Raw genomic sequence first — 16,951 nt, forward strand, 5'->3', positions numbered from 1 at the left:
GGAAAGAGAGGAACCAGAGTGTGTGTGTGTGTGTGTGTGTGTGTGTGTGTGTGTGTGTGTGTGTGTGTGTGTGTGTGTGTGTGTGTGTGTGTGTGTGTGTCGCTTTCTCATTATGTCAGACTAAATTATTTATCCTCTCTCTCTCTCTCTCTCTCTCTCTCTTACACACACACACACACACACACACACACCTCCGTGGCACAACTGGTACAGCGCTGCGCTGCCAGGCTTCACGGTCTGACAGGGCGGCGGTTCCAGTCCGCTCAGGCCGGATTCTTTCCGTTGACTAGGAGTGGTTACTGTCCACCCTTGAGCAAGGGGGATCGAGTGTGTGGTGTGTGAGGTCCTGGCAGTACCCATAGATCGACGATAAAGAGCACTTGCTCATGTCGGGAGGGTACCTGCTGGCGATTACGAGTCCAACACATGATCAGCCCGTGGTGAATCACACACACACACACACACACACACACACAACACAAACACCGCTATCCCTTTTCCCTCATTTACAAGTTAGTGCATTCATTATAATAAATATTTATCTGGGTGAAGGAAACTCATTAGCATGGGAATTTTTTAACACCTGTAGGCGACAAAAGTTACGATGGAGAGAGAGAGAGAGAGAGAGAGAGAGAGAGAGAGAGAGAGAGAGAGATCCCGTTCGCATAGGAAGTTAAATCGTGGCAATTGTTAACTAAAGAAAAATATACCATGCACAAGAAGGGAGACGATTTACAAAAAGTTGAAGCAAAAGTATTAATAGTACTAAGGAGGAAGGAGACGAGGATGTTTGAGGTATGCTATAATATTTCTTCTTTCATATTACTCTTTCTGCTGGTAACACGTTACTCACCCTAACCTAATCTAAGCTAACCTCCATATAAAACTGGCCTCTCTGCACCCTCACCCCGCTCCCTCCCTCTGAGTCAGAAACACCGTTGGGGGCGTCCCTTCTCAGCCGCCCAAGCCAGCGTCACGCTGTTCCGGCGCCAGAGTATTCCTGAAACGCCTGACGGCGTCCGCCACCTGTGCCGCGGCGGGCCGGCGCGAGGCCAGCCGCTGCATGCACCAGGCGGTCAGCCGGTCCACGTAGCGCAGCAGGAAGCCGTGGCGACAGTAGCGCAGTGCGCGGACCACCAGCGCACCTAGGCTGTGGACGTCACTGGCAGGCGTCGGCGGCAAGCCCCCTAGCACCTCGGGGGCTACCCAGAAGTCCTTGCCTCTGGGCATGTGGGAGGCGTGCTCCTCGGAGTGGTAGTAGGGATCGCGGGACACGAAAGGGCCAACGACGCGCTCCGAGCGGCAGGACAGTCCATAGTCGATGATGTGAAAGACGGGACGGTCAAGGGTGCCGCTGAAGGTGACGTTGTCCGCCTTGAGGTCGTTGTGGATGATCCCCGCGGCGTGGAGCTCCGCGAGGCACTCCGAGATGCTGATCACCGAGTCCAGGAACCCGCCCACGGAGCACCCCGTGATGTATTTGTTGTACTTGTCGCCGACAAACTCCATTAGTAGCATGGGCGGGGCGGGGCACAGTGCCAGCACGCGGGGCGCACCGCCGGCCCCATCCAGCTCCAGCATGAGGCGCGCCTCCCACAGCAACTCCCGCGCCGATGACTCGTCGCGGAAGCTTTTCCGGGCGGCCAGTGACCCCTGGTACTGGACGAGGCTGACGGCACCGTACACGCCGATGCCCAGAAACCCCACCGTCTCGAGGCTGTCCATCTCCTGCTGCGTCAGGCGGAGAATCCAATGCTGCAGGTACTCTTCATCCTCGTCTTCCGTCTGATGCCCGGGGGACGGGGAGCTGACGAGCACGCCTTGATTTTCGCCTGTCTCCATCCAAGCAGACATGAAGCTGACGCGTATGGTAATCGTAAAAGTAGAAATTATGGAAATAACGGCAATAAAAGAAATTAATAACAATAATAGCAGTGTAGCGGAGACGGCCGCGTGCGCCACTGCTGTGGTTCGATTCCTGGCTGGGGTTTAATCAACTAGTCTTCCTTGGATTAATGATAATAATAATAATAATAATAATAATAATAATAATAATAATAATAATAATAATAATAATAATAATAATAATAATAATAATAATAATAATGTCTTGTTACTATACAGCAATGTCGTAATATCGAGGTTGAGGCAGGTAAAGAACACACCAACCTCATTTAAGATAACTTTGATCTCTCTCTCTCTCTCTCTCTCTCTCTCTCTCTCATGATTAAGACCCCGCCGAAACGAGAATGAACAAAAGGAACAAGAACAAGAAAGAGAAGGAAGAAAGGAGAAGCAAGAGAAGGAAGAGGAGGAAGAGGAAGAGGAGGAGGAGGAAGAGGAGGAGGAACACTATTATTTCTTGTGGCAGGATATGTGTGGCGTGACAGGAGAGTCGCTGCAATCCCTTCCCTGAGACTGCCTTGTTACCCTCCTCTCCTCCTCCTCCTCCTCCTCCTCCTCGAGCCAACCCTGATCTCCTCCTATTCCCAAGTCCTCCTCCTGACCTTTTCATCCACAATGTCCACTTTTCTTGCCTTCCTTATCGTGCTTTCCTTCCTTCCTTCCCTCTTCCCACTCCTGCTTCTCATCCCCTTCCTCCTTATCCTCCTCCTCCTCTTTCTCTTCCTCTATCTTCTCTTCGTCCTCCTCCTTATCCTTATCCTCCTCCTCGTCAGTCAAGCTCAGTCAGTTTCTATCGAAGCTGAAGACAAACAGACAGATAATTTAGGTCATACCATGCTCTTGATAACCTCCTCCTCCTCCTCCTCCTCCTCCTGTTTGTCTTAGTTTATTAGAAAAAAAAAATCTATAACTTCCAGCAAGGCGATGTAGTACAGGCATCGGCAAGAGGTTGTTGTTTTTTCGAAGTCATCCGTTACTTGAACAACCTTCCTGTAAAATTACTTATTGCAAAAACTATCAACTTATATAACCATCGTAACAGGAGTGAAATAAAAGTTTCTGTACATAACTGCAATATTTGTACATTATCTCTCTCTCTCTCTCTCTCTCTCTCTCTCTCTCTCTCTCTCTCTCTCTCTCTCTCTCTCTCTCTCTCTCTCTCTCTCTCTCTCTCTCTCTCTCTCTCTCTCTCTCTCTCTCTCAATATTCAACATGCAGGGCAGCCAGCAACTTTTCTCCCTCCTCTTACTTCGTCTTCCTCTTGACATCTTAATGATCCGCAGGTCACTGAGGCGCCGGACGATTAAAGTTAATCATTAAAAGCAGGCAACTCCTTCTGTGTGCACCGGACTTTCTGTTGCCTCTTTACGCATTTATGTCTATTCGTCCTCATCCTACTCCTACTTCTCCTCTTCCTTTCCTTCTCTTAGAGCCAATCGTAGGCACCTTCTTTTACCTCTCATAGAAAGAAATCAGAAACCCAATTTTTCAACACATCTTTGTTTTTCTTCCTCTTCTTCTCCCTCCTCATCCTCTTCCTCCTTTTCCATAGATGTAGTGCATACCAAATCAAGTGGCTCCATTGAAGCGGCTAAAGAAAACAAAATAATCACTGGCATTAAGGAAACTTTATATTCTTTTTATTTTTAGCAGCGAGCGAAGGAATAAAAGTTTTGGAAGGAATTCGTCAAGTGCGAGAGAGAGAGAGAAGAGAGAGAGAGAGAGAGAGAGAGAGAGAGAGAGAGAGAGAGAGAGAGAGAGAGAGAGAGAGAGAGAGAGAGAGAGAGAGAGAGAGAGAGACATACATCCATACATATATGCATATATACAGACAGACAGACAGACAGACAGACAGATAAAAGGAACATAAAATTATCTCGTCATTAGCAACAAAGTCTAACAAAAAAAAGTGAATACAAGCAAGAAAAAATAAAGATGAAAACATTAACAGGTTCATCATATTCTCGTTTTCTTTTTTATGACCCCGAAGAACTCTCTCTCTCTCTCTCTCTCTCTCTCTCTCTCTCTCTCTCTCTCTCTCTCTCTCTCTCTCTCTCTCTCTCTCTCTCTCTCTCTCTCTCGACCATTCTCCCCCCTTCGGCCATCCATCACGACCTTCGACTGTTTATTTCCTGTACGAGCCGTGATCTGTTCTGGAAGGGGAGAAGAAAAAGAAGAAAAAGAAGAAGAAGAGCAAGAAGAAGAAGAAGAAGAAGAAGAAGAAGAAGAAGAAGAACAACAACAACAACAACAACAACAACAACAACAACAACAACAACAACAACAACAACAAAAAGAACAAGAACAAGAAGAAAAAGAACAAGTACAAGAAGAGAAAGAAGAAGAAAAACACTTGCATATAATAATAATAATAACAATAATAATAATAATAATAATAATAATAATAATAATAATAATAATAATAATAATAATAATAATAATAATAATAATAATAATAATAATAATAATAACAACAACAACAATCGGTAAAAAACAAAAGAAACAAGAAACTATATAATCATTTTTTGCTTACACTCCCACGAAATCTAATATGACAGGGCCTAACAAACACACACACACACACACACACACACACACACTGGCCCGTCCTTAATTTTTCCGGGAGAGAGAGAGAGAGAGAGAGAGAGAGAGAGAGAGAGAGAGAGAGAGAGAGAGAGAGAGAGAGAGAGAGAGAGAGAGAGAGAGAGAGAGAGAGAGAGAGAGAGAGAGAGAGAGAGAGAGAGAGAGAGAGAGAGAGAGAGAGAGAGAGAGAGAGAGGCAAAAAAATAATAAATGCGAAGAGGAAGACAGATGAAGGGAAGGGAAAGGAAAGAGGGTGGTGGGAGGGATGAAAAAGGTGGACACAAGAAGAAGAGGAGGAAGAGGAGGAGGAGGAGGAGGAAAGCGTGGGTGGAAGGGAAAAAATCGGGGGTCAGTGAACTGAATGGACAAAAAAAAACGGAAAATTAGGTCAACGAAAATGGATGAAAGTCAGCGAAGGAGAAGAAAGAAAAGAGCCGAGAGGAAAAGGAAATAAAGAAAGGAAATTAGTAAAAAGAATAAAAAGAAGATGAACTATAGATAATAAATGCTGAAGGAGAAACATAACTGGATAATACCTCGACGAAGAAGAAAAAGAAAGAAAGAAGCCAATAGGAAAAGGAAGAAAGAAAATTAAGTAAAAAAATATATTGAAAAGAATAGGCAGATAAAGGCAGTAAGTTAACGAAGGAAAGATATAAGAAACTGAATAAAAAGAAAAAAAGGAAGCCATTAGGAAAAGAGAGGAAGATAGGAAATGAAGATAAAAAGGATATTGAAAAAGAAAAGTAAGAAAAATAAAGACGATAAGTTACAGAAACAAACATAAGTAACTGAATAACACGTCAAAGAAGAAAAAGAAGAAGCCAAAAGGAAAACAAAGGAAGAAAGAAAATAAAGTTAAAAGTATATAATAAAAAGAAAAATGAGAAGAATAAAGCCAAGAAACAACCGGAGAAACATCAGTAATTGAGTGACGAGAGGGAAGGAAGGAAAGAAGGGACACAGCAGGGAGGAACAAAGGCAATGGAGAATCAAAGGGTCGAAAGGATAACGTAAAGAGAAATGATAAAAAGAAGGAATTCGAGATGTAATCGGAGGAGAAACACAAGTGAATGATGCGTGGGCAGGAGGACAGAAGAACAAAGAACGAAGGGAACGAAGATAAACAATGGAAAATATAGAAAATTAGGAAAAAGACCTGAAATAGTACAGAATAAATATGAAAAGATGAGACTTGAGATTGGAAGAGATAGAATGTTGAGAAAAAGACCTGAAATAGTAAAGGATAGAAATGAGAAGAAGAAACTTGAGATTTAGAAAAAAGAAAAATGGGAAAGATAGAAAGTTTAGAAAATGACCAGAAATAGGAAAGGATAAAAAAATTGAGAAGAAATTTGAGATTTAGAAGACAACCATAAAAATAGGATAAAACTATGATAAAAGAAAAATAAGAAAGCCACAAATTGAACTGAAGAGAAAGACGAAAAAGAGAGAAAAAAAGGAAATGAGGAAAAATAAGAAGAAAAAAAAGTGAAGAGACGAAATGAGAGAAAATTAGACAGCAAAAAAGAAAAGGTGACAAAAAATAAAGTATAATAAAGATTGAGAGAGAGAGAGAGAGAGAGAGAGAGAGAGAGAGAGAGAGCGGAGGGAGGGGGGGTAGGAAACTTGGTCTAAATCGGCCATTCTCTCTAGTGACGTCACGGCGTTCATATCCGCTTCCGCAAAAAGGAAAGAGAGAGGGAGTGGAAAACGAGGGGGGGAGGGAGGGAAGGAGTGGAGGCAGGGAGGGAGGGGAAGGAGAGGTGGAGGGAAGGAAGGAGAGAAGGGAGGAGGTGGAGGAAGAAACAATACATAAAAAGAGGAAAGGGAGGTAAGAAGAGATGGATGGGAGAGAAAAAAAAAAGATGAGATGGAAAGAGTTAAGAAGGGAGGGAGGGAGTGCAGGAAGGAAAGGAGGGGAATGAAAGACGGAGAGAAGACTGGAAAGGGAGAAGGGAGTAGGGTGGAGGGAGAAAGGGGGGAGCGAGAGATAAGTGGGATAGAAGGGAAAAGGAAATATGACGGTAAAGAACAGACGAAAGAAGGAAAGGAAGGACAACAAGAGAGGGAAGGAAGGTAGGATGTGAAAATAGAAAGGATGAGAGGATGGGAAGAAAGGAGAGAGGGAAGGAGTGAAGGGAGGAAAGGAAGAGGATACAGTAGAAGGGTTACGGTAAAACATCTCGGTTCTTGCGATCACAAATTAGTTCGCGTCGACATTACAGCTCAAGCAAGAGGGACTAAAAAAGAAATATTGCCGCCTAATTTCAAAGAGCTAATATCGTAAAAATCAGACCAAAAAATGACAGATGTGCAATTACCAAACGATACCAACGTAGATGAAGAGTGGCATATTTTTAAATCAATTACCCAACTGAATAAATTCGTCCACTTCGGTGAAAAGCGAAGTAGTATTAATTAATAAATTCCACCGTGGCCCACAGCAAAGTCAAACATTTTCTTATTAAAGGAGAAACTTGTCACTTGTTATTTGCTATACCTGAATATTCGTTAAGGCAGAAATGTAACGTCTTAGGGGCCGTTTGATGTCGTATCACTTAGATTTAAGACGAACCCCCAAGTCTGGACCATGGAGCTTGTGTGAGGTAAACTTATGTGTGAATCTATGTAAATTTCTCTCCATCTTTCGCTTCCTCTCCTACAGGCCTGATCGAGGATGGGGTGGAGCTGAACTTCAATGTAAATCTATGTAAATTTATCTCCATCTTTCGTTTTCTCTCCTACAGGCCTGATCGAGGATGGGGTGGAGGAAGGACAGGATCTGGACGTGTTCCTGAGGCAGACTAGGGTAAGGTCCCTTCACCCTCAACTTACCCTCTTGTCCCTCCCTCCCATTCGCCCACCCTCCATCCTCCTCTCACCTATTCCTCTGTCACACTTCATCGTATTTTGAAACGTATCGGCGCCCCATTTCGCCTGTTTAAAATGCCTCTCGTAGAAGTAACTGGGTTTTTCATGGACTGTTTTGTGATGCAAGTGGTAGTTTTACCCGCCTTCTGCAAACTGAACGGGAAAAATACCCATGAAAACCCGGTTAATCTTCTCTGTGGGCTTGGATAATGGGAGCCCGATGCGTTTAAAGTATGGACCTTAGTCGCCCTTCATCTCTACCTCCCTTTCCGTTCCCTTACAGAAGCACGCGCGTCCCATGTTCTATATCAACTGTGGCTACCGAGACCTGTGTTACTGCTACAGCAAGATCACCCGCCACCACTACTGCTGTTCCTGCGACGTGGGTGCCTGCTTCCCCGCCACCGCCCGCGCCGCCACGCCCTCAGGCACGCCCACGCCCATGCACCACCTCAGAACCGGCAACGAAGTACTGGCGGGTGAGTGGGTGATGTGGGGGGGTGTTTAGGAAGGCTTGGGTGAAGGTGGGGAGGGTTGGGGGCCAGTGGGGTGAAGTGGGGAACGATAGGGAGAAATAGGGGAATGTGTATAATGGAAAAAGAGGAATAGAAGAGGATGGAAAAGTAAAGGGAAAGGATAGGAAGGTGGACAGGGAGGGGAAGAGGTTGAGCAGGAGGAGTGGAAGGGAAGGGATGGGAGGGACTGGAAAGGGATGGATGGGTGGAAGAGAGGTGGATGAAGATATGTCCTCTCATGCATTTAAAGAGGGGTTTGTCCTCTCTCTCTCTCTCTCTCTCTCTCTTTACACATATTTTCGAGGGGAAAGGTTGAACCTGTTTTCTTCTCACAAAACTTTTTCACAGAACCTCTTATCACATGGATCTTTTTTTTATACACAATCTCTCTCTCTCTCTCTCTCTCTCTCTCTCTCTCTCTCTCTCTCTCTCTCTCTCTCTCTCTCTCTCTCTCTCTCTCTCTCTCTCTCTCTCTCTCTCTCATGGACAATGTTTTTACTATCTAACTAATATATCCTTTTTTTCAAAGCATATATTTCTCGCTGTGATCATTTTTTTTATGTCCCTGATCTCCATACCATAAATTTACTTCAGTAATGTCAATAAAACTTTTTAAGACTGTTCCTCATTCCCTTTTTCTTTACGGCCGAGGATAAAACACTGGAATAGGGAGAAACGTGATGTTCTGTTTGTAAACATTCTCTTGTGCCCTAACAGAATAAGCTCCATAGTCTTAAACGTATCGGACTCCTATTACGACTATTTTCCAAGGCCACAGAGAAGATAAACCAGATTTGCATGGGTGATTTTCCCGTTCAAGATGCAAAAGTCGAGTAAAAATATCACTAGGATCACAAAACGGTCCATGAAAATCCCAGCAACTTGTACGAGAGGGTTTTCAAACAGGCAAACTGGCGACGAGATGTTTAGGAATACGGGTTTAAGGACCGTCACCTCTCTGTTGATTATTGCAAGGCTTTACGCGTCCCGGCTTGGTCGTGATAATCCGGTTCGACCTTCAGCTTTGTCTCGAGACCTGTCGATTGGTAAGCCAGTCCAGGGAGAGTTAATTACTTAAAAACTTACAAAGCATATACACCATTTGGCCTAGGGAGAGAGAGAGAGAGAGAGAGAGAGAGAGATGGACATTTCTGCACTTTCAACATTTTACCCTAATCACCAAATGTTTCCATCCAATGAGGCGAACTAAACTTTCTTTCTATACTTCAATTTTCTCCTCCACTTGGCAAATTCTGTCTTCAATAAGTAATCTGAAGGACGTCTTATCTTTTCTTCCTTTCGTTTTCGTAATGACAATTCCGCCCTTCGCATTCACTAAGCTTCTTTTTTTATCTATTCGTGTCGACGCCCACATCTTCATTTCCCTCTCTCCTTTGTGCCTTTACTTTATTTTTCCTTCATTTATAATCTCTCGCATTCGTCCACGTCCTATTTTTTTCATTTTTTCATTCGCTATCTTCTCATCTCTGCAACCATTTTCATTTTATTCTACAAGTATATATTTTCTGTGTAACAAATCTCTGCCATCGCTTTTTTAGTTCCATTTTTCAATTTGGGTTTTTCTTTTTCTTTTTGCAATCGGTCGTGTGTTTTCCAGGCGTTTGGATGTGATGTGGTGGCGGCGGGAGGGACAGGGAGGGAAGGAGGGGGGGAGAGCGAGGAGGAAGAACATATTCCTTCCATTTCCAGGTGATTTCCTTCCCATTCCTCCTCAGTGGGTAGAAGACCTGAAGGACCTTGCCACCCCCCCACCACCAATCACCATCTAAAGCCCCCTCCCTATTGCTCTCACCCCTTCACCAATATCCTCAACCACCCCTCCATCGACCCTCATAACCATGCACCCCTCCACTATCCTATACCATAAGCCCCTTCTTCCTCCCCTACTCCCCCCCTCTCCTTTTTCAGTAATGCATAGGTGATTTAGAGATGGAATGGGAAAGGAAAAGGAAGGGAACGGACCAGAATAGAGGGAACGGAAAGGAACGGAAGTAGGGGTAGGAAAGGGAAGGAGAGGAGGAAAGAATAAGGAAGGAATGCGATAAGAGGGGAAGGGAAGGAAAGGGAAGGAGAGGGAAGGGAAGGGAAGGGGAGGAGAGGGAAGGGAAAGGAAGGGAAGGGAAGGGAAGGGAAGGGAAGGGAAGGGGAGGAGAGGGAAGGGAAGGGAAGGGAAGGGAAGGGAAGGGAAGGGAAAGGGGAGGAAAGGGAAGGGAAGAGAAGGGAAGGGAAGGGAATGAGAGGGATATAGAAAGGAAAGGAAAGGAAAGGGGTGGAATGGTAGGGAAAGGAAAGAAAAAGGATGGTAAGAAAAGGAATGGTAAGGAAAGTGATGGTGAGGAGAGGATATGAAAAGAAAAAGAAGGAAAAGAAAAGAAAGGGAGAGGAAAAGTAAAGACAAAATCCCCATCGTCACCTTGACCCACACAATACATCATCATCATCATCATCATCACCCCTTTTTCATCTCCCTCATAATCCTTCCACTTGACTAAACAACTCGATAAATTGTTAATGAAGCGTAAAAGGGCACGAGATCACCTTCTTCTCCTCCTTCTGCTCCTCCTCCTCCTCCTCCTCCTCCTCCTCCACCACCACTGCTGCTGTTGCAACTACAACTACTGCAGCTCCCTCCTCCTCCTACTCCTCCTCCTTCTGCTATTGTTACTATTGCCTTTTCTACTAATACTACTACTACTACTACTACTACTAATAATAATAATAATAATAATAATAATAATAATAATAATAATAATAATAATAATAATAATAATAATAATAATAATTCAATAGTATTTATAGTAATAATAATAATAATAATAATAATAATAATAATAATAATAATAATAATAATAATAATAATAATTTTGGCTGGGAAATATTGAGAATAATTAGAAGAGTATTACGTAGTTTGTGTATGTGCTATGACCCGCCTATCATCCATTCACGGCTCAGCGGCTCGAAAAAAGTACCAATCTTATATATGCCATGCACCGGGTCAGTCATCGTAATAACCAAACACAACATTAACAACCTCCCATTTAACTACTTCACCCTTCTCTCCCCCCATACACAGTTGACAGCAAAGGGGCAATCATCACCACCCGCATTCTTGGCTTCCTGGATCGGAGGCCACGGGAGACAGCACTCTACCTCACACTACGCACCGCCGCTGGACACAACCTTACGCTGTCTCCCAATCATGTGTTATTCCGCGCCACCCCCGCCTCGGCTTCTCCCGCAGCCCGCAACGCCTCCCAGCCCGCCAGCAGCGCCGTCAGCAGTGTGTTCGGCGCCGAAGTGAATGTTGGGGATGTCATCTTCGCAGCCGGCAGCAACCAGACGGGCCTCGAACCCACGGAGGTGATCGGGTTTGAGTACGAGGTCATGCAAGGTACGGATATGTTGGATGGGTGGGTAGCTAAGTGATCTCAAGTCTCGTGTGGGGTTTGTAAAGAGGGGTCAAGGGGCAATGCTAGTGTTTGCGGTCACACCATAAAGTTCCTGTGCCATTCATTTAACTAATTCATTTCGGATCAACCAATATAGAAGGAGCTATTTACGTTAATTATGTGGTGTGTTAACTAGAAGGAGAAAAACCGCTTGTTCGACATCTGAATAGGATAACTGTGTTCCCCTTGTTTAGTTGTATTTCCCATTGCCGGTAAAATTTGAATGGCACTTTGTTTTTGGTGGGAGGAGGGGAAGAGAACTGCAACCACCTTTATTCAATGATTCAGCTATCACGATAAAATGATCGAGGGGTGGAACGCTTTACCAAACAAAACAAAAATGTTGAATCCCCCCCCCCCACCTTGCCGCCCGAGCCAAGTACATGGTTAGGATCATAAAACTGTTATGTTGTAGATATGTACAGCTTACAGGTGAACTACCACTCTCACTAACAAGCAATCACGAGCGAGGATTGAACTCCGCACCTCTCAGTCAGTCGCCTGGCAAGCCCTCCAGTCATTGAGTCACCCCCGGCCTACTTTACCAAACTAAACTGTGCACCCCAAAGATATACACATACCATATGCTATAAAAAAAATCAAGTTAAAATGCGGGAAAGAGCGAATTTAACTCAATCCTGTAAATACGTTAAACAGGTGAAGAACAATGCATAGAAAAGTTGTCCTGGCCTCCCTTGATAGCCTAGTTAACCAGCGAAACAAATGCAAGCAAGGACAATAAAAAATTAACAGGAACAGATAAAAATGTATAAGAATGGTGTCCTGTCCCCCCACCCCCTTAGATAGCCTAGTCACCCAGCGAAAAAAACGAAGCAAAGTGAAAATAAATGAAAGTTAGGCACAATAATAGAAGACAGTTTAGGCACAATAAATCAAGATAACCCTGTAAAAAAAGAAAATTAGGAAGAGCAAATAGGTAAAAATTATACACGAACCGACGAAGCTAAGATTTGAAACAAGGAATTAGATAGACACTAATTACCTGTAAACAAGATAACCAACCATTAAAAAATATATACCTAAGAGCAACTCAGTAAGAATGGTGCCCTAGTCTACCTTGCAAACACCCTGATGAACCATAAGAGGCGGTGGAAAGAAATGCATGGCTTTCACTAATTACAACGCAAGGTAGGCTAGACTTGGTAGACTAAATCACCGGTTACTGTTATTTCCACATCCTTACCTGGCCTTGGTGTGCAGTATAATGTAGACCTCTGCCTGTTCTCCCATCCACGACACATGTAATAATCCCGCAACACGACACATAGATAAAGAAACTCGGTAAATTCTCCTGCGCAACGCCGTGACCGCTTCCTACACGTCACAGTCCACCTCTGACATCTGACCTTCCCGCCTCAGCCCCGGGGTGCCAGAATATCGTCCTGAGCCTCTTCTATTTGCTGATTTCTGACCCAAAACTGTCTCCTTCACCCCAATAACTAGATTCATTTATAGTTATCGTGGAAATGGTTAAATATTGGTGTTTCTTTACAATGGTCATGGGTCAGAAACGGAAATATACGATTCGCTCAGCACGATAATTTTGTAACCTCGCCCTCAGCTCCGCCCCCTCAACCTGCGCCACGGAAAGTAGTTAACCTATTCCTCGGTAATCAAACTACTAAACAGAGCTAATCATTATTTAACATGCCTCATAACTGCTGGATGGTAAAAAAGGAAAATATGAAGGAAAACACCACAATACATTTTTATTAACATGACCAAAGTATTACCAACCGTAGTGTGCAGTCCATGGTCAGCCTTTCTAGGTGTATAGAATATTTGTGTTAGTATTTCAACAAAACTTATATTAATTACGAATCTTTGGTGTGGGTGATACTTATTTCGCAGTGATAGATAAGGTATATAGTATGCGGTTTTTTTTTTTGTTTTTTTTTTTTTACTAATTAAACAAAAGAAGTCATATCACCATCAGAGAAAAGTATGCTGGAGACAGTCATAAGCTGAAAAGGGTGTTAAGGAAAGTTCGTAGGGAAGGGGATTTGGCAGACTGATATTGTAGGAACTGCTTTCAAGGAATGGCGTAGGACGGGAGAGCCAAATTGGGAGGACATATAAACTTGTAGGTATTACATTATTTAACATATTTTGGTTAGAGGTAGCTGCACTATGCAAATACGAAAAAAAGAAAACAAATAGACAGACGGACAGTGTTTAATGAATATGAGAGTGATAGGATAGATAGGTGAATAGATATCGCTCCTACTAACGCATCCTTCGTCACCTCCCCCGCCCGCAGGAGCCTACGTGCCACTGACGCAGGAGGGAACTCTTCTGGTGGAGGGCGTGTACGTATCCTGCTATGCCTCCTACAACCACGCCCTCGCCCACGACTTCCTGGCGCCGGCACGAGCCTTCCCCTCCCTGCTGCGTCTGCGTCCTGGACTCCTGGAACAAGCTGCGTCAACGGCGAAAAAGGCCGTCTCGAAGGCACTGTGGGGGATTTTGGGTCGGGAGGAGGAGGAGCAGGAGGACAAGGAGGAGGAAGGGGAGGGGGAAGCGTACCTAGTGAGCGCCGTCAAGGAGATTGGGCGTCTCTGGTACAGCTCTGAGCAGGCCGCCTCCTATGTCCTGCAGGTTCGACCCACGGCACCCCCCAACAACCTCCTGCAGAAGCTGTGGCTGTCTGTGCCTCTCCCCCGCACAGCCTTCTCCTTCATGGGTGTCCTCGCTAGGTCTTGGTAATCCCTACGTGCTCCCCTTCCCTTTCCCTGACTGTCCCTTACCCCCAAACTCCCTTCCCTGGTCGTACATCCTTATCACCTATGTAACTAATTTTATTTGCATTTATGTCCCCTCTTCCTCACACTCAAAATCCTGTCCTAACTCCTGTATCCTAGTTATTTAAAACAGTTCACATTAGCATTCTAAATAAGCCCCTGCCTAACAGAGTGTATGCAAGACACGTCTCTTCTCCAACTCGGGCTGCATGGGGTTGTTGAATACTGAGAAAAGTTGAATCCTATTGGTGATTGCTGGGCTGGCGTGGGCTGGGCTTATTTACCAAATTATTTAAACAAAGTATACTCTGGCACTTCTCATTTCACGAACCCTACACCGTTACCCTTCAAACTCCCTCTTTCCTACCCTTAACCCAATGATCTTACCCCACCCCCACCCCTTACATGCATCCCCCACCTTGAATATATACCCCACACCCAAACTCACACCCTTGAACTTATACTTCCAAGCTTCCCACTCCCTATCTCCCTCCCATCGACCCCAAGACTCGCCCTCATAAAAGAGCTTTGCATAATGCCATGGCTGTTACTTGGGGGTCATGAACGGATACGAGTACATACATAGGAAATGATGATGGAAGAGAGAGCAAACGTACGTGACCTTTTCATTTAGAGAAAACGAGATGTAAACGCACTCAAAGAAGGGGTCACTGATGAGGAGGAAAGTATTAGCATATAATCAATGTGGTGAGGCACTGATAGAGAGTAGTTAAAACAGTACATATACAGTATACGAGTTGTCTTCTCCTATGATGCCAAAAACGTTGAAGCATGATACCCTCTAGAGACATAGTAGCCGAAATGTTAAGGAAATAGTATCATTAAAGAAGCACCCACCAGCCTACACATACAGTCAGAACATTGCTTTATTTGAGGTAACTCGCAGACTCCTCACACCCAAGCCAAACAGCCGGTCACACTCACTACCCCTCCTTACACGAATAAAACAGATATGATTTATTCAGGTTACTCGCAGACTCCTCACACTCGAGCTATACAGCCACCCATGCACACCTACAACCCTTCCATACACAAATAGATCAGGCGTACACATCTAAGGAATACATACAAAAACCTCATTTAGACTTTTCTCCCCACGACACAAAATGAGGAAAGAAAAGAACGAGGATATTAAAAAGTAATACCAACAGTTCACCCTTAACAATATCACCCTCGCCGCCACCACCAGCCCCACATTATCCACGACACCAAAACCACCACCACCACCACCGCCGCTGCTACACATTTTTTTAACTCCCACCGCCACTGCCACTAAATACAGGACACACCCCAGCAACTCCAAACGCCTCAAAATGGAGGGACTCAACCGACAGCGCCATCAATGAGTAGTGAAAGGAATATAGGTCATGTAAAGGTCAGCTAAGAAGGTCGAAACGGGAGTATGAAAACGACTATACAAGAAAGGAATATGGGAATGATTATACTACAGGTTATGTTCGCCATTCTAATTGTATCTCATATATGATAGGAATAAAGGTCATGTAAAGGTCAGTTAAGAAGGTCGAAGAGGAAGTATGGAAATGATTATACAAGAAAGGATATGGGAACGATTAAATTATAGGGTACGTTCGCCATTCCACACCCTTTGTTCTAATTGTATCTCATATGAAGGGGGAAACTGCCCTAGAAAATGTCAGTCGTGATGTATGAATGAACTTTTGTCAAATTATAGAATGTTAACTGATCTCCATTTTGACAACAGTTCATTTTCGTAGGTCATATATTGTCAAAATAATGTTAACTCCTATTGATTTTGACAAGTTCATTTTCGTATTCCAGATAGTCAAAATAATGTTAATTAATCTCCGTTTTTGACAACAGTTCATTTTCGTAGGTCAAATATTGTCAAAATAATATATAACCAATCTTTATTTTGAAGAGCTCATTTTCGTAGGTCAAATATTGTCAAAATAATATGTTACCACTCTTTATTATGACAAGTTCAGATCAGTTTTCCAGAGCAAATTTTTTTTATTATAACAAGTTCAGATCAGTTTCCCAGAGCAAGTTTTTTTATTATGACAAGTTCAGATCAGTTTCCCAGAGCAAGTTTTTTTTATTATGACAAGTTCAGATCAGTCTCCAGAGCAAGTTTTTTTATTATGACAAGTTCAGATCAGTTTCCCAGAGCAAGTTTTTTTTTATTATAACAAGTTCAGATCAGTTTCCCAGAGCAAGCTTTTTTTATTATGACAAGCTCAAATCAGTTTCCCAGAGCAAGTTTTTTTATTATGACAAGTTCAGATCAGTCTCCAGAGTAAGTTTTTTTTATGACAAGTTCAGATCAGTCTCCAGAGTAAGTTTTTTTATGACAAGTTCAGATCAGTCTCCAGAGTAAGTTTTTTTTATGACAAGTTCAGATCAGTCTCCAGAGCAAGTTTTTTTATTATGACAAGTTCAGATCAGTTTCCCAAAGCAAGCTTTTTTTATTATGACAAGTTCAGATCAGTCTCCAGAGCAAGTTTTTTTTATAATGACAAGTTCAGATCAGTTTTCCAGAGCAAGTTTTTTTTATAATGACAAGTTCAGATCAGTTTTCCAGAACAAGTTTTTTTTTTATACCAATACGAAGTGGAATGATGTGTATGAATCAGCGAACTTAATACAAAGAAAGAATATGAAAACAACTATACAGATAAATTCAGTGTCTACTACAACCGGAACCCCACGGACGACGCCCCTGTGTACGCTTGTTATATACTCCTGTCTAACCCGGGAATGGTATACCTCTTAGTTATTAATTAATGGATTAAAGGCAACTATAAGCTTCACATGCAAGACTTAATGTGTGTTTCTTTAC

At 43.4% G+C, this 16,951-nt stretch overlaps 1 protein-coding gene across 5 annotated transcripts in view; it reads left to right on the plus strand.

Annotated features, from left to right (window-relative positions):
• The window catches only part of LOC127001467 (indian hedgehog protein-like), a 45,860-nt gene extending 28,909 nt beyond the window's left edge, over nucleotides 1–16,951 (plus strand). The window contains exons 3-7 of one of the 5 annotated variants that reach the window (XR_007755294.1): nucleotides 7,239–7,300; nucleotides 7,646–7,841; nucleotides 10,972–11,289; nucleotides 13,629–16,412; nucleotides 16,491–16,951. Coding sequence is in view for 1 of the 5 variants with exons in the window: in XM_050865993.1 (XP_050721950.1) it covers nucleotides 7,239–7,300; nucleotides 7,646–7,841; nucleotides 10,972–11,289; nucleotides 13,629–14,074 (1,022 nt within the window). In the remaining 4 variants the exon portion in view is untranslated. Of the gene's footprint in view, nucleotides 1–7,238; nucleotides 7,301–7,645; nucleotides 7,842–10,971; nucleotides 11,290–13,628 lie in introns of all 5 variants that reach the window. The other 4 variants (XR_007755297.1, XR_007755296.1, XR_007755295.1 and 1 more) reach the window with 4 other exon arrangements.

The sequence above is a fragment of the Eriocheir sinensis genome, chromosome 21 (genome assembly GCF_024679095.1).
Source record: "Eriocheir sinensis breed Jianghai 21 chromosome 21, ASM2467909v1, whole genome shotgun sequence".
Classification (NCBI taxonomy): domain Eukaryota; kingdom Metazoa; phylum Arthropoda; class Malacostraca; order Decapoda; family Varunidae; genus Eriocheir; species Eriocheir sinensis.